The 25,461-nt window shown below is 38.6% G+C and overlaps 1 protein-coding gene across 3 annotated transcripts in view; it reads right to left on the bottom strand.

Moving 5' to 3' along the window:
- Positions 1 to 25,461, bottom strand: part of DIP2C (disco interacting protein 2 homolog C) — a 143,156-nt gene that overhangs the window by 69,211 nt on the left and 48,484 nt on the right. For all 3 annotated transcript variants that reach the window (XM_018075646.2, XM_018075644.2, XM_018075643.2), the window contains exons 9-18: positions 24,280 to 24,371; positions 20,323 to 20,433; positions 10,087 to 10,210; positions 9,350 to 9,459; positions 7,929 to 8,031; positions 7,511 to 7,575; positions 5,686 to 5,779; positions 5,449 to 5,568; positions 4,508 to 4,622; positions 402 to 541 (exon numbers count right to left, since the gene is read on the bottom strand). In XM_018075646.2, the coding sequence (XP_017931135.1) occupies positions 402 to 541; positions 4,508 to 4,622; positions 5,449 to 5,568; positions 5,686 to 5,779; positions 7,511 to 7,575; positions 7,929 to 8,031; positions 9,350 to 9,459; positions 10,087 to 10,210; positions 20,323 to 20,433; positions 24,280 to 24,371 (1,074 nt within the window). The remainder of the gene's footprint in view (positions 1 to 401; positions 542 to 4,507; positions 4,623 to 5,448; positions 5,569 to 5,685; positions 5,780 to 7,510; positions 7,576 to 7,928; positions 8,032 to 9,349; positions 9,460 to 10,086; positions 10,211 to 20,322; positions 20,434 to 24,279; positions 24,372 to 25,461) is intronic.

Raw genomic sequence — 25,461 nt, 5'->3', positions numbered from 1 at the left:
ACATTCTGCAAGCTTTCAGACAGCAATTCTGTTGATCCTGAGCACAGGTTATGAAAAAATTCCCTACTGAGTCTCATCTGGGTCAGAGTTATGGATATTTATAGCCTTATTTTTTCTACCAGCATCTCACAGTTAAGGAATAGATGTTCTGATGTGGTGGCAGGTTGTTTAAAACGTGTAACCTGAGCACAGACAGCCACTGAGGTGAATGCAGAGAAGAAATCCTGGGATTTCCAAACCATGAAGTTTTACAAGGTAATGCTTTTGGACTAAAATGCTTTCAAGGACATGTTATAATCCCAAATCTTGTAGTCTGGCAACAAAGTACGCCCACCCGTGACTTTGTACTGCTAATTACATAAACCGATGAATCATGACAAGTTTCAAAGGAAGTTCCTTACCTCCTGGCATCACTAAGCCAACATCCTGGACAGTGAGAACAGAAAGCTTTTCTTCAGAGTCCACTCGAATTACTCCATAAGTGAGACCATGCATGGACAGAACTCCTCTTCCCGGTGGCTGGTTGCTGTCATCTGTTGGCCTACAAGCATGGGTAAGAACATCAGTGCACCAGCAGGCAAACACAAGCATTTACTTATGCTTAATGGACTCCTATTGCAAATATTCCTGTGTTTCAGAGTTTAAAATTTCACCTTCTTTTTCCCCCTACTAGACTCAACAGAATCCTGTTTTTCAGTTATTTCTGACTAATTACGTCTGCTAACTCTCATTCAGTACCCACCCACACATATGGGGTTGCTGAGATGAAAGTAGCACCTAACAACAGCTTGTATTTAATTTTCAGATAGATTTATAAAGATTGCTTGATTATCCAAGTAAAGGGCTTTTGCCTTATTTTAAAAATACTGAGAGGCGGTGCAGATAATGTGGAGGGAAACTGCACTCTAAAGTTTTGGAACTGATCAGAAAATAGCTTGATAAACTCTCTATATGTTACCTATTTTTAGGCAACCTGGAACTAGGACTAGAAAATCAAACTTACCTGTCAGACTAAAAGCCTAACTCTTTCATACTGTTATCAAAGCCAAATTAGAACACAAGTATGCTTTCTCTAAATCACAGGTATGTCTTTCCAATCCCAATATTCAGGCATCTAAAACTACTAAACAGAAGAAATTATATTGTAGTAGATTTACTGCCAGAATGCAAGGACTTCACTGTCTTCATTTTAGTGCATATAAGTGAATTCTTCCTATTCTAATTTACCACATGGAAATTAAAACAAATTAGTCCTTCATCAGTCACGGTCAAAATGTGGATGCGGCCTCTTTGTAACGCCTCAGTTGGCTCAGATTCGCTGCCAACATGCTGTAGAATTCCACAGCATCAGCACAAGACGCCTGTCAACTTGTTTCAATATAAACCCACCTGCTGCATCTGTGGACACAATTATACCTACGGAGAGTGCGGCTTGAGCAAACGAGTGTTGATGTATGCAAGTTACTAAGTCAGGGGAATATGTCAGGGCTTCTCATGTCTGGAAAGACTCTTACAGTGTCCTACATTTTAAAATGCAAAAATGGAAGCTGTCGTGACGCTGATCTGAGTGTGGATAATGCATCCATACAGAGCAGACTCCAGCTATTTTCAAGACGGATAAAATAGCCAATACTTAGCTCACGATTCTGCATTTTTCCTAAATACTCCGTCATAACACAACTATTTTTTAACAGATAATGTCCTTTTATATGACATTTCCCCTCTACTGTGCTCGAAATATTAGATGGGCCTTAGCCAGTCCTGCTCACGTAAGCCTTGCTCTGATCGGCCCTATAAATTTCAATTAATAGGTTTTATGAGGCATATTTCTCAAGTGACATCATCAACAAAGAAAGATGTGAGCACACTTGAAAATGCATTAGAGCATAACAAATGGTGCTAGTAAACAAGCAGCTGTGATAAATAACGTTCCCATCATGTAAAAGGAACTTTCAGTGACATTATTGATCAACTTTCTCTCCTCCTTGCTCCCCCAAAACACACAGGTTGCTGCTCATGAGAAGAAAGGTCTCCTGCAGGCACACACAGCTGCTCAAAACCTTCCAGGAGTAGAGGCCATCTGGACTTTCATCACATCTATTTTCTTGCATTACTTATCACATACAAAGAGAGTTTGTAAAGCATTTTGAGAGCAGCTCCTACTACCATTTACAAATACAGTCTATTTTACCACTGTTTTTGCCAGGCATTTAAATGAGAAGAAACTTGTTCTTAAACTTTTGCATTCCCTTAAGCAAGTAGGTTCAAACTAATCTGCAATGAACCAAAGGGGAATAACACAGAATTCTTTGCATGACACAACCCTTTGAATATCAGGCTTCATGACAGCTCTAAGGCTAAAGTACCTCTAGTCTATTACTGACTGTCTTTTTCTAAATTATAAGGGTATTGCAACTGAGAACTGGTTTTGTTACTCAGTAAAAGGAAGTTCAGTAAAAATACACCATAGATTTTGAAAGATTCAGAACATTAACAGGGAGCTCTCTGGATCTCTGCTCTGCAGGGAGTCATTTTAATGCATACTTCAGCTGTAACTCTTTGGAACTTGTATGATAATGACTTTACTGTCAGTGGAGATGGCTTGAACAAAATGAAAAATACTACATCTCCCAAGTTCAGCTAGCATTATCCTACCATTTAACAGACTTCAAAAAAAGGAGATATGTGTTCAGTAACATTCACTGTAGTAAAAACCACTCTGTAATTACACAGTGAGGCACTGAAGATAAAAATGACTCTTTGTTTCTTTGCATTATCCACACTTTTATGTGCTAATAATTTTTTTGGGTAAGCTCTCAGTGCTAGTTAATTTGAAAATGAATTTCTAGTTCTTCAGAGGGCTACAGGAACAGAGTTTAAGACTAAAAAGGGCATGCCAGCCATTGCATTATGAAGTTCTCCCAATTCCTAACCTGTGATTTGGGGCAAATTTTCCAGGGCTAGCACAGGAAATGAAAAACCTGCCCAGTGTTTGGCACAAGTGATTCCCATCCACCTCCTCTCTGCTCTTACAAACAAGAGCTCATTCCAAGGGAGCAAAGGCCTGCACAGACTATGGTAGGGAAACCCATCACAAGGGAAAAACACTTTGGTATAAAGTTGAGAACAGGATGGTGGAGCTGAATGAAGGGCTCCCTGAGATCCTGTAGCTCACAGAAAGACAACTAACCTGGACAGGGTAAATCCCTGATGGATTGCTTTCACATGTTTTAAACTAATAATGAGGTGGCTGGAAGTCAACCACACTCTTGGCCTCATGTCTTTCTTCCTGCAATGTTCTGTTGGAAAGCTAATTGAAAATCTAGTTAAATTTCACTTGAACAGCATATTTTAAACTTTGTGGCAGGAAGTATTTTACTTAATGCTATTATAGTGCTTTACACTTTAATGCTGCATGTTCTAACATGTGAAACAATTGTAAACGGCTGCAGAAATATGAACTGAAAAACAAAGCGCCTACTGTTCAAGGTACAACTTTTGGAAAACTCTGCCAAAACAGACAATAGTTATGCCATTTACTGTGTGCTACAGCACTCATGACAGGACACTGCTGCTAGAGTACAAGTCTTATGAGGAGTGATTAAGGGAACTGGGATTGTTCAGTCTGGAGAAAAGGAGGTTCAGCGGGGACCTTGGTGAGGCAGGGGTTGGTCTTTTCTCCCAAGAAACAAGCAACAGGACAAGAGGAAATGGCCTCAAGTTGTGCCAAAGGAAGTTTAAATTGGACATTAGGAAAAATTTCTTCTCCGAAAAGGTTGTCAAGCATTGGAACAGTCTGCCCAGGGAAGATGTTGAGTCACTGTCCCTGGAGGTATTTAAAAGATGTGTGGATGTGGCATTCAGGGACATGGTTTAGTGGTGGACTTGGCAGTGTTGGATTAATGGTCAGACTTGGTGATTTTACAGGTTTTTTCCAACCCAAACAATTCTGTGATTCTATATATGTAAGGCTTAACAGTTTAGTAGAATTTAGCAGTTTTAGTAGAATTTATCAATTTTATTTCTAGGCACAGACCTCTCAGATTCAAAGAGTATTTCCAGATGGTTACTAGAGTCTATGAATGGTTAAAAAGTGCCAGCCAGCCAAAAACAACCTGCAGAATTCATAATTCTCTTTAAACAGACTACTTTAGAGTATGATTTTCCTTGATGGCAATTCCACTTAATTCCCACATTTTAATTATTTTATGCTTAGAGTGGCATTTTTACACTTCTATTTACAGAACTTACTCTTGCATTGCAATCTACTCAATTTAAAATTAGATAAAATTATGGACATGGGAACTATAAAGCACTCTGAAGTTAAATTATTACTCTAGAAATTCTTCTTGCATGTCTTCTTTGGACATGAACAAATTTTAAACTAAAAATGTCATACAGAAGTTAAATATGCAGATTCATACTTGAATTATAATTTTATAATTTCTTTTCAAGTTACCACATACACATATTCAGTGGGTCTGTTTCCACTGGTGTAACACAGTACCTTCGAATAGCCACAGTGAGAGCTTCTGGTGAACTAGCACAGGGACAAATGACCTCCTGTCTTAGACCTTTACTTTGGAAGACATTGAGAAATGCATCACAGGAAGAAATAGACCCTGGGGTAAAGAAAAACAAACAATCAGAGGAGAAAAATAATTTGATTTCTGAAGTGACACCATTCAAACTGCAAACCTACTATTTAATATATATAGGCTTTTCAGGAGAAATAATTTAAAAAGTATCCATGTCCACTGGGAAATAAGTCATAGCTGCTACAACCATATATATGTATATGCAGTTGTGTATGCATACAGAGAATGAAGACACATTTTTGAGCATATACTCATGTAGAAAAGTCATTACTGCTAAATTCCAATATGAACATGATTAAAGTTTTCTTTTTTAGGATGAGTGAAATTAAAAATTTAATTTAGAAATTCAAAGTAAACTACTATGAACAAGCAGAACACCTATAAGCCAGTATCTTAAATTATACAAAGAAACAGTTAATGCTATCAATTGTCATTAATAGATCCAGATGTGTTTCTCTAGAGTAGCATAAGTATTCCCCTAAAATTCTTGGTTACTTCTCCATCTGAGCACCATCATTCAGGAAATGTTCTGATCTTTTCTACAGCTTAAGATCTTTATTGCTTCAGGTCTTTATAGCTTCAGCCTTTATGCAACTGTCATGTTAAACAAAATTGGATTTACTGCAACTTACGTTATGTGGAATATCAAGTTTGCCTCAGGATTAGCTAAAGAAAAATATATTTTGAAAAAATCCAAAATTAATTACCGTTTTCGTAAAAGTCATACAGTTTGCAGTAGACAAACCCTATTTTTGTAAATATTTTAGCTAAGATGGCTGAAGATTGAAACTTTAAATGCAAGACAGAAACCCCTTCCTGTTCTCTACTGCACTGCAGCAGCACAGCTTACATGGGTTTGCACCATCAGCCACTATCAGCATACGCAGCGAGGAAAGGTTGATGTCTCTCTGATCTCGATGCGCCACCAATGCCCAGTGCATGTCCCTGGATTTTACACAGGCTACTTTTGCTGCAATAAGAATGAGAAAGTTACTAATACACCATATAAAAGCTATACAGCCATATTATCAAATTGTACTTTTGATTTTGACTGTAAAGGAAACTTTGGTATATTCTTGTTTCTTACCTTTGTATTGACAGACTTTTTGTATCCATGACAGTGGATTCACTTTCATTAAGGAATATGGAATACTTATAACATGCATCATGTTCATGACACTCTGAAATCAAAAAAGATAAACAGGTTTTATACAACAATCATGGTAACTATTTATATTGCGTTACGGGCAGGGGTATCTATGCAAATCACTCTATGTTTATTTTATTAATAATGCTGGCATTCAACTTTTCCTATCTATCTACCTACACTGAGATGAAACAGACATCCATTTTCCAATGCTTTAATTAAGGATTAAGGACTTAGGATTTAGACTAATCAGATCATAACTTTGAAGAAGTACTGAAAAAAATTAAACACTTTCCTTCTATTTATACTCAAAGATATCTACATGTTTGCTATGTAGGTTAATATTATCCCTAAGCCCACTAAACTTCCATGTATGTGAACACAAAGGACAAGTAGCAGCAACATATCTGTCTAAAGAAATCTACCTCTGGGAAGACCAAAAAGCTATCAGTGGTAGTGGGGCACAAATAATTTAAAAGACAGAGAAATTGGAGTCACAGACTAAGCAGAGATCAATTTATTTTAACAGAAAATAAATGAAGGAGGTTTTAGTCCTGCAGGTGAGCTAATTCCAGTATTTTCAGCAAGGTCAGGAAAAATTCCAGGAAGTTTAGAAAAAGCAGCTGAGTGAAACCAATGACAGATCCAAAACTGTTCTCTCAGTCTGAGCCTGTCAATTGCATCAGTGATTTCTCAGCGCTAAAAAACCAGCCTGTAAATGAGCTGCTGCTTTATTTCTGCTACCATTTAGAAATATCTTCTGAGGGTAACACATCTCCCCTCATAGCAGCTCAGGTTAAATACATTATTTGTTTTGGCAAACCTAGGCTTAAGAAAGGTTAAGTGTCCCAGTGGATTAGTCATCTAAACACTTGTTCTCTTTTCAGTCTGGCAGAAGCATAGGTACAGGAAAAGCACTTACAGGCAAGTAATGTTGAAGTTCAGACCAAGATTAATAGCAAAGGAAGGCACAGAAAAGCTCTATTAGACACTTGCTTTCAACTTCAGCGATAAAGATGGTTTTTTAACATGAGATACTTAAGGGCATTAAGCCTAATAGTTCGTTTCTGCTTCAGAAATGTTACTACTGCCCTTTGATACTAAGAACAGTATAACACTGCATGGGAAAAGTGTATCAGATCACTGGCAATCATAAGGACCTCCAAAATCATGGGCCCCCCCCAAACAGTGACCCTTTGAAACTTGATATCTGTTCTTAAAATGATCAGTGAATAGTAAGCATTTTGTCAGTCACTGGTTGCAATAGCCCTGGTAGAAGCAATCCTTAAAAATATGTCAGTTGCCTCCCACGTCTATTGAGGAAGACATTCAAACAACAAGTGGACAATTAATGTAATATAAGGTATCAGAAATGTTTTAATATTAGCAAAACCATCTATTGGTGGGAGTTTTGACAGCAAAGATAATCAGCGGCAATAGAGCCATGCCATTGGATCATATCTTTAGAGAGGTAAGTACTAAATTAATTTGTTTATGCTGCAAAGTTTGATCGCAAAATGATACATCGATAAGAGTAATGTGGTAAGAATGGGGCCAGAGTACTTGATGCATAAAAATACATTGAGATCTTTACCACGATCATTACGGGTAAATGTGCTCCAGAAGAAGTTTAAGTCACATTTACTTTGCTTTCAAAGCAAAAAAAACTGTATTAAACTGTAGGACATCCCAGTTTGAGATAGCAATAAGCATATTAGGTTAGTTTATTTTCCAGTACTCACAGAGAATAAAAAAACATACTTACTGTAAGAATTCCATGCCATAAACCAACATCCTTCTTGAAATCTAATACATTCACAATTGTTTCAGCTGTCCAACAAAAACAAAGCAGAGTTTATTTTTGAGAACATGGCACTAACCCAAGGCAAACCCACTCAAGGGAAGGAAGCTTCAGTATAACATGACTGGTGACCTCAAAGGTTAACTTTCACAGTAAATTTCCACTGCAGAATTTATATTGGCTAGGGCATTATTTGTACCTCTCCTATAGATATTTTAAACGTGTGCATATTTCCTAAAACAAATGAAAAAAAAAATCAGGTTTTTAAAGCTAGAAGCCTTTGGACCAAATCTATGTAAAACATAAGATAGGAGCCTAATGAGAAATAAGCTACAATTCACACTTGATTTTAAGGATGATGCAAGTGAAGTGTACTCCGTACCTTCTGTGTATCCACATGCCTGGGTCAGAGCTTGGCAGTGTGTCAGCAGCGCAATCCTCGTCACAGTCACCCCCAGCACACTTCCATCTTTACATGTTTTGTACTAAAAAGAAATAACCAGGGAAAGTCAATGTGCAATAATTACCCAATTTCCATTATTTAAAAGCTATGTTTAAAGTGTTTCCTACACAGGTGAATGATGGGCACATCTAATGACTCTATTTCAAGAAGGCAGCAGTATTGAGGAGTTTTGGAGATACTTCTTTGTTAAAAGATACTTTTTTTCAGATAGGCTTTCTCTTTTTGACTGAAGTTTCCCAGGCTTGATATCTGAAATCCACCTCTTGTTTGAAAACAGGAATCATGGAAAAATAATTCTAACAACTCTGACCATGTTAATGACTAGATGACTGGCTAGGTTTAGCAGAGAATAACCTAGTTCAGTCTGTTCAGTGTTTACGTTACATTTTATAGGCCAACCAATAAAACAGAGCTCCCTTGTGCATCTTAAAAGGCACGGGATAAGAGCTGACCTCAGAATCCTTGCTGGGTGCTGTAATAATAATCTATATGTATACAGTCTGAAAGACCCATGCTCTTTGATGAGAATATGAGACTCATGAGAAAAAAGGAGAAAAAGAGGTGGGAAACCATTTGGGATGACTGCAATAATTTTTTGATTTTATGCAAAAGTCTGAAAACTCTCAATGGCAATTAGTAAATTAAACATTTATCTTACTCCATGATGAAGATAATCACAAATTGAGAATCAAGACATCTCTGCTTCTCTAACCCAGTGTTCTGACTGCACAAAGACAGGAAATACCTTCCCTCCATTTCCTTGAACTTAGTCATTTAAATTCCATACTAAGAGCACTGAATTCAAGGCATTTGAGTCTGTGCAGAAGTAGAAGAAAATTATGGGGGAAAAAAGGGAGTAAAATCAAACTTAACAGCATTGCTAACTTGCCCTTCCTGATATGGTTTTTGGGGAAGTATGACTCACAAAGCAGTAAGTGATAGGCAACCATTGGAACAAGAAGTTCTTTCTCTTTCAAAGGGTCTGAAGGTTGTGATATGAGAACTGAAGCTTCACTGTGAAACTAGTCATCTATCAATCCCAAGCAAGCCCACACTATGAAAGGGACTGAGATTGGTCAAGGTAAATTTAATATAGTATTGTAGCAGCCACATAGACAACATAAAAACATTAACGTTAGAAATGCCAAAAATGCAATTTAACATTCCATTAACTTTTCTGAAATCAGTATCGGTCTAATTTATTGTAAAGTATTACTTATTAACAGGCTAAACCAGGATGTTCTTTGCTTCTGTGACTAGTGAATGAATAATGATGTTTACCTAATGCAGAAGTGCCATATGTAATGATTCGAGGAGAAGATGCATCTTCATTAACTCACCTCAATGTAAGCTGTGTCATTGTTTGCATCCTTGATGTGTGGGAACCAGTCACGAGGAGGCTTGGAGAGGTGTTTAGACTCTGTGACAAACCACAGCAGCTTTGGCCAGCCTGAGGTACAAACAAGAGTTCAGCTTTTTTTGAGTTTCTGCTGGATAAGACAAGACAAAAGTCTTCCCCGACAAAGCTTTTTTCCTCAAATGCCTGTGTTACCATTACCTAAACATTGATTCTTTTTGAACCTCAATATAGTATGGGAAAGATTTTCCAGAATTGTTTTCTTAACACAGCTATCATGGTCTAAGACAATCCCTGAGGAAATGGCTGCGCAGTTCAAGCTGTTATTGACCCAAACAGTTTCATTACCACTCTCCTGCCAGAGGTTACTGTCCCTACACTTAGCTATTGGACTGAATTGTAAGAATGCTTCTCATCTACTACAGTCATAAGTCTGTTGGTTTAATTTTGCTTGTGGCCATAGATGATCTCAGCAGCCCAGCTTAGCCAGCAGAGAACCAGGTTGGGAGCACTGGTACTGCTCTCCAGCCACAAGGTGGGCTCAGCCATCACCACCAGCAGTGACACACTGGGACAACGGTGTCCCAGCAGCCACAGCTGCTCCTGTGGCAAGTGTTTCATCACACTTGATCCTCACCCACAGACACTAAACAAGTGCAATGTTTACTACTGTTGTAGTAAATGACCAGTGATAGCCACTAAAAGTAAGAGTTAAATTACCTTTAAACTGTGGTATCTCCCCTGTGGGGCTTTTAGGCAGTCCTTTATGGCATGCATCGCTGGTCAAGGCCACAGTAACTCCACAGCTTCCAAGCAAAAAGCCTATTTGTTGACTTCCTGCATCCTAAGAGATGACAAAATACACAGAATTGATTAGAAGTGATTATAGGTTGAAATAATTTTTGTCCTTGGGCACATTATCTTGAGAGGAAAACAGTCTCTTTCCTTTAAGCTGATTTCCTTTTAGCTGATTATCAAAACTCATCTGTACATTGACAACAGAATTCCACACCCTAGATACCCTCTTGTCTGTATGAGCATAAATCATAAAGAGAATGGAAGCCATCAGATGGCATCTGCTCTTATGTCTCTTCAGAAAGGATGATGAGTGGCTGGGAGGAGTGTCAGAAGATTGTTCCCTCCAGAGGGATCCTTGGAGAAATGGGCAGACACGCCCTTTACAAAGTCCAACAAAGGCAAATTCAAAGTCCTGCACCTGGGGAGAAACAACCCCCTGCACCAGCACCATCTGGAGAGCAGCTTTGTAAGAAAGGACCTGGGGGTCCTGATGGACAACATGTTGAATGTGAACAGCAATGTGCCCTGGCACAAAGAAGGCAAATGGCATCCTGGGCTGTGTGAGGCAAAGTATTGTCAGCATGTTGAGGGAGGTGATCCTTCCCCTCAGCACTAGTGAGGCACATCTCTAGTGCCAGTTCTGGGCTTCCAAGTAAAAGACATGGAGCTACTGGAGTCAGTGAAAGGCCACTGATAATTAAGGGACTAGAGCAACTCTCCTATGAGGAAAGACTGAGAGATGGGATTGCTCAGCCTCCAGAACAGAAGGCTTAGGGGGGATCTCATCAGTATGTACAAACACCTGAAGGGAGGGTGTAGAGAAGATGGAGCCAGGTTCTTTCCAGTGGTGCCCAGTGACAGGACCAGAGGCAATGGGTAGAAATCAAAACTGAGGAAGTTCCCTCTGGGCATCCTCTGTGAGGGTGACTGGCATCGTGTGCCCAGAGAGGTTGTAGAGTTTCCATACTCAGAGATATCCAAAAGCCACCTGGATGTAGTCCTGGGCAACCTGCTCTAGGTGGCCCTGTTTGAGGAGGGGAGCTGGACTAAGTGACCTTCAGATGTCTCTGCCAACCCCAACCATTCAGTGACAATTCTAGGAAATAATACGGATTATAGATGCTTCCACCTGGATAAAGCTCTAAACCCTTAAGATGCTATATGGGTATACAGTGGTGACAGTATCCCTATTATTGCTGATCTAACCTGATTTGTCAATAGCCATTTTATTGAGTAGTAACAGACACATTTCAGGAGCACTACATATAGTCAAGTGCCCATTAGAGTAAGCTCATTACATTTTACTTTCATCAAGGGCATGTAGGCACTGAGACTAAGAAGTCATGTGATGATTTTCAAGTCTAGGCCATAGCTATTCTTTAAGAGATGCTGTGCTTCTACAGCATTATGTCTGCTGTATGTATAGTATCTTGTCATGATTATTTTATAAACTTTACATCTATTCACTAAGCTCTTCAACAGAGCAAAACCCAAGATGTAAATGCACGTAGAAATATTAACTCTTTCTCCACAGAACAATTCTACAGAAAATAGTCTAGAGAGCCATAAAAGATCAAATTAAAATATCTTTCGAATCAACCATAAAGAACACTTAACCATGGAAACAACCAGAAATACAGTAGTTGCTTTAATCTATTGATTCATTCAAAGCAAAATTGTATGATGAAAGCCCCAGAGCCTATCTGACTAATTTTTAATGAAATTTTTATGTAGTCAAATAAAACCATCTAAAACGGAGAAGCAATCAGATCAGAAAAAAAGCAAGGGTTTACTTGTTTTTTATACCACCTCAAAATATGTTTATGGCAGCAATTATCAGAACTTTGATAGCTGAGCAACAATAAATTGATCTGTCAAGTCTATGCTATATAACTCCTTCTATCCAGAATTAGAAAAAGCATTTGGTTTTGCTTACTATAACCAGAATGCATATAAAAACAGGAAAAAATTAAAAGGCACTTTTCCAGGAAGGTTTTTTAAACTTAAGCTTGTGTATAATCTTTTCCAATATAAAACCAGACAATGAGAGTATCTTTTGAACAACAGAGAATAATACTGGTATATCCATGAACAACATTTTGGGGAGCATGTTGTTGACCCCACCACACCTGCACCAGTGGGGCTTCCAGAACTCAAAGAGTTTTGTCAACCATTACTGTGTCACTGATTCTTGTGTTAGCTAGTCCATATTTGTATTGTCAAACCTGTGGGACAAGCACTTAGCCAGATCTGATCTTGGTTCCACGTGAGGATGAGACCTGGGGTCTCCCCTCTTGGGGTCTGCTCAAAGGAAGGAACTGTGGGTGCCTGAACAATGCAGGTGAGATGGCTCTCCTTGGTGGTCCCTCAGAAGGAATGGCAGGAAGAGGAAGGCTGGAGTAATCCATGGGAAACATCACTCCTTGGGCAAGACACAGCTTCTGAGACCTGCTACTCTTTCATCTATAAAGGGGGGTGATGAGTTTCTTAAAATATCAGATTCATACTACCATTACCCAAAATTTCCCATTAAATTTAATCTAAAAAATGTTTACTAATATTTTAAGAATTTTTAACTACCAACTAAAAAAAGGCATATAAATTCTATAATTGAATGCAGCAACTGCATTGATCTCAATTTTAAATTATAGTGTTGTAATTGTATATCCTACAAAACCCTGCTAGCAAACTGTTTCACCACTGTGTCAAGAAAATGCCAATTCTCAGGCAATGAAATTCCATTTAATTCAGCTTTATAAGCAGAAATTAACCTAACAAATTCCATGACAAATCTAATGTAAGTAAACCAGTAGAAAGTGTGGACCTTAGAGCCTCAGCATACCATGGCCCTGAGGGATATTTTTGCTCTTCTGACAGCAAAATAAAAGGAAACTTATAGTAACAGTGGAGGTTTTTAGATAACACAAGAAAGACTGACTACACTTTCACTTAGTGCCATACCAACAGGCTTAAAGAATGTCCATTTGTTACAAATGTGGATAGAGCCTTTCCCAAATCTTCATTCGCGAAGCCTAGCCACGGTGATGAGAGAATGTCCACACAAATATTATTCATTCATTTGTAGTACCTCACACACACATTCAGATTATTTAATACAATCTATGCACGTCACAATTCACAGATTGCTTTACATTAGAACAACTCCACATCTCACATAGCACCAAAATCTTCAGCCCACTCTTTTCTGTACAGTTATTCTTTCAACTGTAAGGAAAACAATGACTAAACAATTATGTGATGTAACACTACCATAGGAGTTTGGAAGAATTTTGCCAGGTGCAACGGTATGTAGTGTGTTTTACAGACTTTCAAATCCTGTGCCATGCCTTGGTGGCCACATTAAACCCTGCCTTGCAAGAAAAAGGCAAATCAAGATGCTGAAGCAGGGGTGCTGTGATAGACACTGTTCCCCAGGGCCACAGGAGTTGAGGATTTTGCAGTGTGAACACAATGAAGCTTTCTGATAACCTCCTACTAGGTGTTCACCAATTCCATCTTCAGTCTCAGTCTCTCACACCTAGTGACAGACTAGGTTATCACCACCTTCTGCCTGCTTCTGGTGGCTTCATTCTGACTTAGAAGCTAAAAGTACTGCAGAGAACAGAGACATGAAGAAGAGGTTGACATCCCTTTCCCCATGGAAGTGCTCCTGTGATATCTGTTGCCCCATAGAAGAAATTGTTGAGATACTGAACTGACAGCCAGTAGGTGGAAGATCTGAAACTTTTCTACATCCCACAGACACACCACAACCTCACCTACACATCCAATCCTGTGAACATGAGAGAATTTGCTGTTCCTTGTACCTCAGCAGGATCAGCCCAGAGCACTGAAGACCTTGGGCAAAACGTGTACATTTGAAAAATGAAGTTTGAGTTAAAAATGCAGTCCTTTGCCTGAAGCAGTCAAAGGTCCCATGTGGGCCATGAAAAAGCTACTGACTTTAAAGGCATTGATTATTTCAGATTTCAGAGACAAGCTATCGGCCTGCCTTTTGAGTAATGTGAAATGAATGGCTGCATGCTGAAAACTACTTTGTAAGTAGAAAAAACCACAACCAAATAATCTTCCCCCCAAAAAACCAATATCCTCCTCCCATCGTAAATAAAATTACTCTCCTGCCTGTAAAGGGAATAGATTTTCACAACACACTGGTTTGTCAGCAGTATTACCTGTTATTTTGGTAATTTATGCTAATCTGCCACTTTGGCAACTCCCCACTTGTCACAAACACTTTATTTTGCTGAATTTTGTAGTGGCAGAAAAACCTCAGAAAGCCAGTGGGGACCAGGTGAAACAACTCAACACAGTCCCAACCACAGACAGGGAGAGACTTGCCAGTGATGCTCATTGTCAAATCCTCCACAATTCACAGCTTGAAATGACACGTAATGCGGGTGGAAGGCAAAATACGCAGCTGAGGTATTGTAGCATGAGGTTCGAGATCACTTGCTGACTTTGGAGCTATCATTTTACATTTCTTGAAGGCACACAACACTTGCTGAGGTACAAAAACTGAGGTGTGCATAGCTTCAGACTATGTCTGCACACACCTAGAGAGATCAATCTTTCATATGAAGCGAGACGGAAATCCTCTCTGCTGTAGGCAACCATTCAAAGTTTTCTAAAGACTTTTATTAAAGGTTCGCTAAAGGTTTTCACCAGTACCTGGAGGCAAATTGTCTTCTTCCTGCTGTAGAGAGTGATAATTCATTGTCAGGATAAAAAAAATCCCACGTGTGGTTGCATTTCAGCATGCTTTTAGTGTCATTTCTATAATGCTTTGTGAGAGTATCTGTGTGAAGGAAAACAATTACGATCCTGTCTCTGTGACTGAGAGTGCATGTCCTTATCTAATAAGAAAGGAAAGAAGAGACAGTCTGTGCAAAGGTTGGCCTGATAAAGGGTACTTCACTTGCAAATCCCAGACTGTTTTTAAAATGACAATTATGTGGGGGAGCATCACGGACTGAACTAATCTTGTTTTCTATTACAATGCTTATTTGAGCTGCAGTGCCCTTACTCTACCAAAAATTTGCTGGTAAAGAACAAATAGGGCAACTATTAGACACAAAAGTCAAAAGTGAAAAGGCATCGAGGAAACACTCTATTTTTAAAACAGAGATCTCAAAGACCTTAACCAAAGTTAAACACAATGCAGATGCAATCTTCATAACCAGCTTTAAGATGAAGAAATTAGTTGGACAATGGCTTTGGTGTCTGCCTGTAATTTGCATGTGATATCTGCAACCATGAGCAGTTTTAATGTCTAGAAGTCTTAATGAAAGCAAGACAATGGTTATTTTTGGCAAAGGACACTGTGTGAAATGTTATATGCCCTCTAGGAAATTATAATTGCCTAAACTTGAAAATATAATAAGAAAACACAGACTTTAAAGGATCTGAAATTGACTGTGGCAAAATGAGTGCTTCACTGCTAAAGTGTATGAAGGGGGATAGACAGGTACCAGGGGCTCACATGGGGTTGAGGGAACTTACATTCTCTGGAGAGATGGAAGATTGTCACTGAAAGAAAAATATATAACATTTTATGGATATTTTAAATCCAGGGGAGAAAGAGATGCATTGTCAAAAGATGTTCAAAAGTATGTTAAGCTCCAGTGTTTCTGGCGCACTGCAGCCCAATGATGACTAAAGCTGAGAGAAAGCAAAGCGCATTTTATCTCAGGCCCTGAAACACTAGGAAAGATGTCAAGGTTTATTTCCATTGGAATAGAATTCTTCCTTCAAAGGAGGACATGACTGGGACAATTTCACTGTTTTGAAAGAGATAGACCTCTCTGGTTACTGTTAAAAGCTTTAATAATCTTTCAGGATTTAATAAAAAGAGCTCCTGAAAAACAGTTTTTACCGTGTATGAAGCATCCTTTAAAAAACCTGAAGTGTCCTGGAGTGGGTATCTCCAGATTTCCTATGACAATACACAGGCACATTCTTCCAACCACACTGTCAAAGCCAGTGACTGGAGGAGCACAGAAATGCCTGCTAAGCACACACAGCATTAAATCTAAGATGATAGGAAAGAGCATTTTGAGTGAGAAATTTAATTTTACATGCTTTCATGTCTCACTCTGCCACAAATTCTGCCTAAGATAAGGAGGTCATAAAGATCTATGTGGGATTGTTTTGTTCATATGTTCACAGCATGGGACTGAGCATAACTATGAATGTGCTTGGAGGACAAAAATGTTATTTTCACATTAAAACTGATTAACTCCCCTGACTGTACCAGAGCAGAATAAAAACAATTTGCATGGTGCCCATCAAATGGAAAAAAACACTGACCTAAAAAATCTAAAGAAGGAGAAATCAAAACTGTATTTTTAAATCTTTTCCTAAGGGACATAGTAAATCACTGTTTGAACTAGAATTCGACACGTTGAGACTCCCATGTCTTCTATTTTGATGGCCCATTCTATGACATAAAATTTGCATGTCACATCATATCATACATACAATGAAACAAATACTCCAGCTTCAGACAAGATTAACAAAAGTGGCAGTTCTGAAGGAAGAGGTGTTGTATAGGACACATTATTTGCTAATGTTTGGGAAACATAAGCAAATTTGGAGAGAGGGACATTACTCTGAAAGAACAGACCCCATAAGCCAAGGGATGAGGATTAGATATAACAATTTTGGGGAGTGTTGATGATAAAGGCATTTCAATGCTATTAATGTAAGGAAAGGAGGAGAAATAAAACATGCTGCTTGTTTGATCACTACAATGACCATGGAACTCCTGATTGATGCTTCTAGAATAAAGAGTTAGTTTCGATGTATTTGAAAAAAGCCTGGTATTTCAGTTTTTAATTTTAGATCCGATGTCGCAAATTTAAAGAGCCAAAACCATGCTGCATGAATGACAATTTCCAGGTCTTTGCTGAACACCAGGAAGCATTCTGGGAATAAAACTGAAGAATGCTACATAGTTGCTGGGTATTCTGGCAATCCATGCCAGGTGCTAGGTCAGACAGGTCTCCTGAAGTCCTGGGGGTATTCTAGGTATTCTGTCAACACAAAGGTGGGATACAGAAGGAAAGAGCAAGGAGACACGGACTTTCACCTAACAATAAACCAGAAAAAAAATCCTGTTAAAGTCTTACAAAAATAACAGTCATGCTATGAAGAAAGGGGAACGCATACAAAATCTATGTGCAGGTAAAGTAAAAGCCTTTACTTCCATATGGATACAGATGTCTGCAGAGTAATCTGTAAGCCAAAAGTCTATCGGGCTACAAACACTATTGTTCAATTTTAAAATGCTAGGACAAAATTTTGCACAGAGCTGTGAAAAACTCTTCTTATGAAAATGCAGAACAGTATTAAAGCTGCTCATACAAATTTTTAATATTAAAAATGTGCTCCTAATATAACTCCCTAAAATAGCTCATCCTGTATTTTGTAAGCTCATAATATAAATGTGTTAGTTCACATTTCTGTCTTCCAAAAAGCAACCCAAAAGATGCCAGAATGTACTGAAGCGTGTCGAAGAGAGGATAAATAATGGGAAAGCATAAAAGAACAGTCTAGGCCATTGTGTGATGACACAAATGACATCTTCCTACGGATGCCAGAAGCAATCCACTGCAATTTGACCAAGCAGAGGTATTCCTTCTGGGACTACTCAGAACATGATTTTCATCTCATTGTTTCCACTCCAGTTGCCCTTACATATAAACAAATGCAAAAATATTTGCAATAGTATATGCTGTGAGATTGCATAGTTTTATTTATGGATTATAGATCATGTTGCTTTTTTAACTGACATCTCTGTTATTGTTTTATTAGTTTGATATTTAAACATTATGGCAAAAGATAAACAGTCCGAGTCTGTATATATTCTTTTGTATAAATATATATACATGCATGTTTAAGTGTATATTTATATATCCACTTATACACACATATTCAAAAAAACCCAAACACCCAAGAGGTTCAGCCAAATTAGGGTAAGTTATTCATTTGACACAGAGTATTTACTTGGACAGCTGGATTTTATAGTTTAATAGATGGATGTGGTATCAGATGTTCCAAAATAAATCAAATTTACACCTATTCATGTACTTTAAAATGTCATTAAACCTCAGAAAACCGTAACAGGGAAAGACATTAGATTTTTCAACCTTCGAAGCCATGTTGCTTCTTTTTTAATTAAAGAATGAAAGCAGATTTACCCATTTGAGCACTCTATAAGATCTTAAAATGTACATAAGATCTTAAAATCTTTTTGACACATATAGAATCTCTAGTTTATATTGAAATAATGCACAGTGTTATGCAACTGCCTCAAACTATCTAAAGGTGAAAGTGTGATAGTAGCCCAATGTAAATGCACTGTATTTCTACTAAATTCAACATCCTTGTTCTGTAGTCATGTCTACCTCTCAGTGCTTGCAAATACAACATTTTACAAATTTTACCCCAAAGCAGGCATGGTGGTTGAGGTTCCATCCTCTCCTCTTACACTGCCTTTCTAGCTCACCTGCATCTTTCCTCCAGTCTTAGCCAGTTTAAGCTGGGGCACCTATTGTCTCCTCTGTCCCTTAGTTCCCAGTGTCCTTCCTTCTGCTCAATCACCCTCGTGTTTGCTCAGCTGGATCATGACCTTTTGTTTGATCCACTCACTCACTCATTCACTCACTCACTCCATCTCTCTCTCTCCTCCTTCACCTGCTCATTAAACCAGCCCTTCCTCCAGCTCCCACCCCTTCTCTCCTTGCCAGCTTCTGTTTTCACTGTGGCAGGAGCCCACCACAGATGTTGGCCAGGGCATGTGTGATTGTAATGGAGAAATCATGAGATCAACTCAGCTTCTCAGATGTGAGGAAGGTTCCAGCATGTTCAGTTAGGAATGAATCCCCAGATATTTTGAGCTGTTAATTTGCTACATGAGATGTGCAAACTGAAAAGCCTATCTGAGGGTTTAAAATCTTGGTTTCATGGCTTTCATTTGAAAGGTAGGGTATCTATCCATGAAACAAAGATTTGAGCTTCTGCTTTGGGGTGCTGTAACACTGGAGCATCTCAAAGAAAAGCCCTTGACAGTTGAAAAACTGAAAATATGAGCAAAGTAATACATTTCCCCAGCCCTTTCCTTGGAAACAATTTATGTCTTCAGTCAACATTTTCCGAAAGAATTTAGTTTAAAAAAGAAAGCTTGTAAAGATTAAAGAACACTCTTTGTGTGGACAAGTCCAGACCAAGTAATTAAAGTAAAGTATTATTAGTGCTAGCTAATAAAAAAATGATTATACAAGGGGATATGTGGGAGCGGCCAGCCATGGCAAATTAAGGGGATATGACAAAAAAATCTTGTAATGAATAAATATATTTTGCTGTATTTACAACCTTCTAGGCATATATCCTCAGAAAAAAATGCAAGTTCAGCAGCATCAGTGTAAGCGTCCCAGCTGTGGTTCACCTACACCACCCACCCCACTCCTCTCAATGCCCCCAGACACTCTTTCTCGCTGGAACTGCTCTCCTAACACTTCCCTAGGATACATGGTTGAATCTCTGAACCATCACTGGATGTGGAAGGCTTTTGATTAGCAGTGGTCAGTTTTCTCTATGAATGCATGTTCTATGGCAAGAATTCCTAAACCTAATTTGTCCAAGGGCCACCCTTGGCAGAGAGGACCATGGTGACAGAAGCTTTGGGACACATATGCACATAGAGACACAGGAGAAGGCATTTCCGTAACCGCTTTGAAGTAGCACACACAGCACTAGTGGCATTATAACATAGCTTGGGTTGCAGGGACAGGTGGAAAATCAGCAGTTGTTGCCAATGGCTCTTTGTCAGTGGCCAACACCAGAATGTTTTGAAAGGCTACAAAGATAATCCATCTAGGACTGGCAGAGCTGCAGTCTTGGAAAATTTTCCTCTCCTTTTCCATGCGGATCTGCATTTGCTGAAACTACAAGCACATCTTCAGATTTTCCATTACAGAAAAGAAGGAACTATATATAATTCACCACACAGCACTATCTTTGTATCCTCAGATTCAGAGTTAGTTAACCACAAAAATGTACTCAAAAGCTATGTTCAGTTGTGATTTATTCTGACGTAAGTTTCAAAATGCAGTATAGAGAAGAAATTCAGTTCCTTACCTTTCTTGTAAGTGGCACTTCAATAGGGACAGGGACAACTTCAGCAAGCAGGCAGCCATAAAATGCCACCATGAAAGCAGCAGGATCATTGTTAGGAAACACGAGCGTTACCTAAAAGAGAGAGATGTAGATTAAAAATATTTTATCCTAGGTGTAAAATAAAGATAATTGAAGCTTCTGTGATTCCTTTTGGATACAGATGATTATTGAAGCACTTCTAAGATAACTATTCAAATGCCTAATGACAGACAAAGGAGGAATCAGAAGGAATTTATTCTGATAAATATTCCTTTTATGAACATTTTCACTTACAATGTAGCTAAATATTTTCATGCTGTCTTGTTTCCCATGTTGACAACACCCTTCATCTGGTTCTCAATTAACTGATTGCTTTATCAGTGTTAAATAACCAAGTAAATGGATTTAATAGAATTTTAGATTCTATTATAATAATTTGTTGAAGTTACTGAAACTGAAGTGGAGGTGTGATCAGATAAGATTACGCAGACTTACTATGTCATTAGGTCAATCATTAACACATTGTTTTGTTTCACTATGCTTTGCCTCAGGCAACAGTTTCATTTTAGGACTGGACTGCTGTCCAAGTGTAGAAGTTTCTGTGTACTGTGTGCACACAAATAGCTGATACCTAGAAGCAAACTATCATATCCATGACGCACCCTAACCTAGGTGTGGATTTGTTGAACTTCACAGCTTCAGGGCTAGGGTTGGGGAATTATTTAGATAAAAGAATGCCAAAACCAATCACAGCAAATCACCACTATGCTCACTAGGTGCCCTCCTTCCCCCAGCATGCTGAACTGTGCAGCTTAGTCCTGCAGGCAGTGCAAACAATGTCTGAGATCCTGCACAGGCAAAGGGGAAGGAGAGGTGAGGATGTACGTTCTTGCTGAGTATTCAGCAGCTTACAGAGACCACAGTTCTTCCTGCAAGGGCATGGAATACTACTGCTCTCACTTGCTGGTGAATGACCTCAGTGGCTGGATCCTGTCTACAGTTTTGTTTTGATTCAGTCCAGTGGATGTTTTCAGCTCTTGTCTTAAACAGCTGTAACACAGCTGGTAACTATCCTGCACGGTCAACTGAAGTGGCATGCAAAAGGCAGGGTGAATGATTTCAAACCTAATTCCTTTGGACCCACACACAGGACCTGAGTGTATTATTACAGCATCTTGAAATTTCCTGAAACTATGTAATAGCTCTTGAGTTTTGACTGCTTTGACATCCATAGGAGTTTTGTTGAAGTAAAATCATGATGTTTTCATATACACTTCAAGGTTCAGTTACTGGAGATTATAAGTGTTTCCAGAATTTAGTTAAGATAGTCACCTTCTATACATTAACTGGATTTCTTCAAACTGGAAGAAGACTAACCAACCTTGTCCAAGTCGGTCTGAAATACCTGGTTTGTAAGCTTAAGATTCTAATTTCATCAAGGTTTAGAGTCAGAGCAAATACATGGCTACTTTGTCTGCACACTTGCACTTTAAACAGTCCAAGTGCTGAACATGGCAGTGCAGAACTCACTGTATGCATTCTACAGGCACAAACCATAAACAGCCTCAAGGGAAATGGAAATACAAGGATTTTGCCAGGTGCAAATCCTGTTTGCTGAGCCCAGTAAACATCTGAAAAACCTAAAAGATACTTTGAGGGTTGTGGGTTTTGCATTGGTCTCTGCTTACTTAAAAGCAGTGAAGGTTTGGATGGGAATCTTTGCAAAGGAGCTGACAGAGGTGAAAAAAATCTCACTGAAGTCCAGTGGGAAAGAGGCATTAACTTCCTCTCCAAAAAACATTAATCACTAACAGACTTGTACCAAATAAATAAATAATGTGTGTAAAAGCAAAAAGTGCTAAGCTTGAAAGAAAACAAATCATACAGTGTATATTAAGAGATGAGAATCTGGTTATCTAGTAGATATTTCAGAGGGCAAGCTTAATTTCCAGGCAGCTGTCTGGGGTGATGTAAGGTTAAATTTCTGAAGTTACTATAGAAGGCAAATGCAGTTTGCCATGTATAATAATAGCAGAAGCAGGGAATGAAATGCGGGCACATTCATTTATTTTTTGGCTCAGACAAAGAACATAAGAGGTGAGGTAATGGTAATCGTGAAAAATAGAGATTGTATTGATAGAAGAGATTTTTAAAGGGAAAAAATAAAATATTTTAATATTAACATAAGGAAAAAATGACATTCTCATTTAGAAAAGACCAGAAATATATGCCGTGTTTAATTTAGTATGTAAAAATTGCCTTTAACTGCTGTCGCAGAAAATACCTTATGCCAGAATAAAAAGTCACCTTCAAAAAGCTCAGAAAGCTTTTATGTTATTACAACAGGGGCATAAGAGCCAGAATAACCACAGTGTAGAGCAGAAGTGCAGTAACACCTCATCTTCAACGTGAAGTTGCTTCATATGATCACGTTCCTGTTACACAGGGATGCTAGGCAAGATGTTTTTACAACACAAAACATATGCTTTCAGCACTCAGCTGTAAACATTTGTTTCACTCTAATCTAGGTGGACTTATTTTAGCAGAGCAGTAATTTGTTCTTTACATCTCCTGCACTAGCTAAATTTCCAGCCTTCAGCCTGAATTATCCACAAATCCTTTCTTAATGTTAGGAGATGCCAGTGACCGCTGCTGTAAATGACTACAAAGACAGGCAGGCAGCACACCACAGATAAGGAGAGATGCACATTGCCCATATGTGAACTTTATTCCTTTCGGAGCTTTCTGGGTGGACTGTTTTGATGTGTACACCAGAACAACTTGCTGCTTCTGCTGTTGCTTAGAGACAGAATTGTAAGTCAAGTAAAAGAGATTCTTCAGATCCTAGTCCTGGCTGAATGCCATTGTAGGAAGCAATTTAGATTAAGGATCTAGAGATCATTTAGTTATTTTCTTTATGATTTATTTCAAAAAGAAACAGAGGAAGGACTGTCATGTTTCTTTTTTTTCTTTTTTTTCTTTTTCTTTCTTCCTTCTGGAAAGTGTTACTGCATTCTTTCATTTTTGAAGCTCTCAGACATGTGTGTTTCTCACGTGTGGCACGAGAGGATCAAGTGAACCAAGAGTTTGAGAACTCCTATCAGACTCTGGGGGAAAGGCTTAATCCCACACTCACAACACTAAGCACTAGGACAGGAGACTAAAATTTGCATTTCTGACAAATTTGTTCTGGAATATCCATTCCACAGCTTAAATCCAAACTGGAATGGGACCTGTGGAATTTTCTAGACACACTCTGGAAGAGAAAAAGGGCAGTAGGCTCAGCCAGTCTTGGCAGACAAAGGGGTAGGTTTGTAAGTACATTGTTAGCAAAACCATAGGATGTTCTTGTCTTCATTTAACATCTTAAAGTGCTTTGCAACTCTTGCTCTTTGTGGGTTGTATCCATTCACTTAGATTCAGCCTCTAGCAGTAGCAGCATCAGGAACTAGGAGTGGAAATATTCCCTGTGTTACCAGTCTGCATCATTCATTTATTTAACTGGCTGCCAAAATGTGCTTACTTTGCTTGACTTTGTCCTCCACAATGTTTCTCTTGTTTTTACCATCTCAAAAAATACAAAGTCATTAGTAAGTAAGTTTTTTATCCACATGACACCTCCAGGCTCCATAAGCAAGATTTTGCTAAACAGACTGTTGTGCTGTGTCTAAAAATCACTTTCCATGGGAATGTTTATTGTTGATGTTGCCACAACTTCAAGTTACTATTCAGGGAGTACCAGCTCAGGTTATTTATTATGCAGTTCAAAACATCTGTCTGAATGATCAGACTTCTTCTGAGTAAACAGCAGATTTCAGTTCCCACCCCTCCCTAATATTTCACTTCACTAATTTCCTCTGAGCACCCCAAATACCTCATTTTCTCTTTGTCAACACTGGGTCTGAACTATTAGCAACTAAAAATCTTTGAGATACTCACCCTGTCTCCAGGTCGTACCATTGGTTCTTGTTTTGTGCCTAATTTGTGTAGTATATTGTAAGCAACCTTCATACTTCTGGTCCAAAGTTTGCCTATTAACATAAAATTTTTGAAATTAATTTAAAAATTCTTATGTTTTACAAGACTATAAAAGAGAAAGAATACCTGAGAAACGGAAAAAACATAGTAGGAACATTTATATTAGTTTTCCAACTAAATACGACACCACTACTCATAAGAAGTTTTCTATCAGCTTCTTTTTTCAAGACAAAGGAAGATTAGTTTTCTTTGTGGCAGACGTTTCTCACTTTGGAGAAAATTGGATCTCGACTCCAAAATCTAACTGTTAGAAGGGTCTGGAAAATCATCAAGTCCAGACATCACCCTGATACCTCACTAGCAATTTGGACAAGTCACGTTTCAGCGCAGACTGACCTCTGAGGGTGATACTCAGGTTTCCCAATGGCATTTCTCATACCCCAAGCCACCAAAGGAAAAAGGAAAGGTATCCCAAGCAGCAGAGACAAAGTAAAGAAAACCCCAACAAACAGAAAACACCCCACATCCAAAGGGGCACACTGAAGCAGCAGGGACCCTCTGAACCTTAGCACATCCATATGGCTGTTTCACTTTTAATTCATTTAACTTGGCTTTTTCTTCTCATCTGCTTCCATACCCTCCCTTCTCTCAGTTTTATTTCACTTGCCCTGGGTACCCTTCCTTACTGTCTCTCTTCTCCCTTGCTTTATCTTTACAGCACCATGCTTAGCTGATCCTTATCAAGTCCTCATCCCAACATACAACAAAAAAAAATTATCTCATCAATACGCCCACATCACACACCTTTCATTAATCCTTCAACAATTGGCACCTTTGCTCTTTCAGATGGTCTTTGTTTAGAGATCTTGTTACTTTCATTTGAACAATACCAAGTTTAACAGCCCTTGTGTTTGGCTGGCCCCAAGGTACTGTCTTCAAGCAGTATTCAGTCTGACAGTAACAAATCTTTAATTCATGGTCACCAATAACTGAAACGATAATAGGTTCTGACAACAGATTACCTATGGAGTTCAGCAGTTCAGGCTCCCAAACCTGCAGCATTGCTATTTATAACTAAGCCAAGCAGTTGCTATAATAAGTTCCTCCACATCCTGGTTATAAAATGCAATACTACTGAATTAT

This window comes from Manacus vitellinus, unplaced genomic scaffold (assembly GCF_001715985.3).
Source record: "Manacus vitellinus isolate BGI_N305 unplaced genomic scaffold, ASM171598v3 scaffold_3_pilon, whole genome shotgun sequence".
In the NCBI taxonomy this organism is placed as follows: domain Eukaryota; kingdom Metazoa; phylum Chordata; class Aves; order Passeriformes; family Pipridae; genus Manacus; species Manacus vitellinus.
This window is presented reverse-complemented; position numbering and strand designations above follow the sequence as displayed.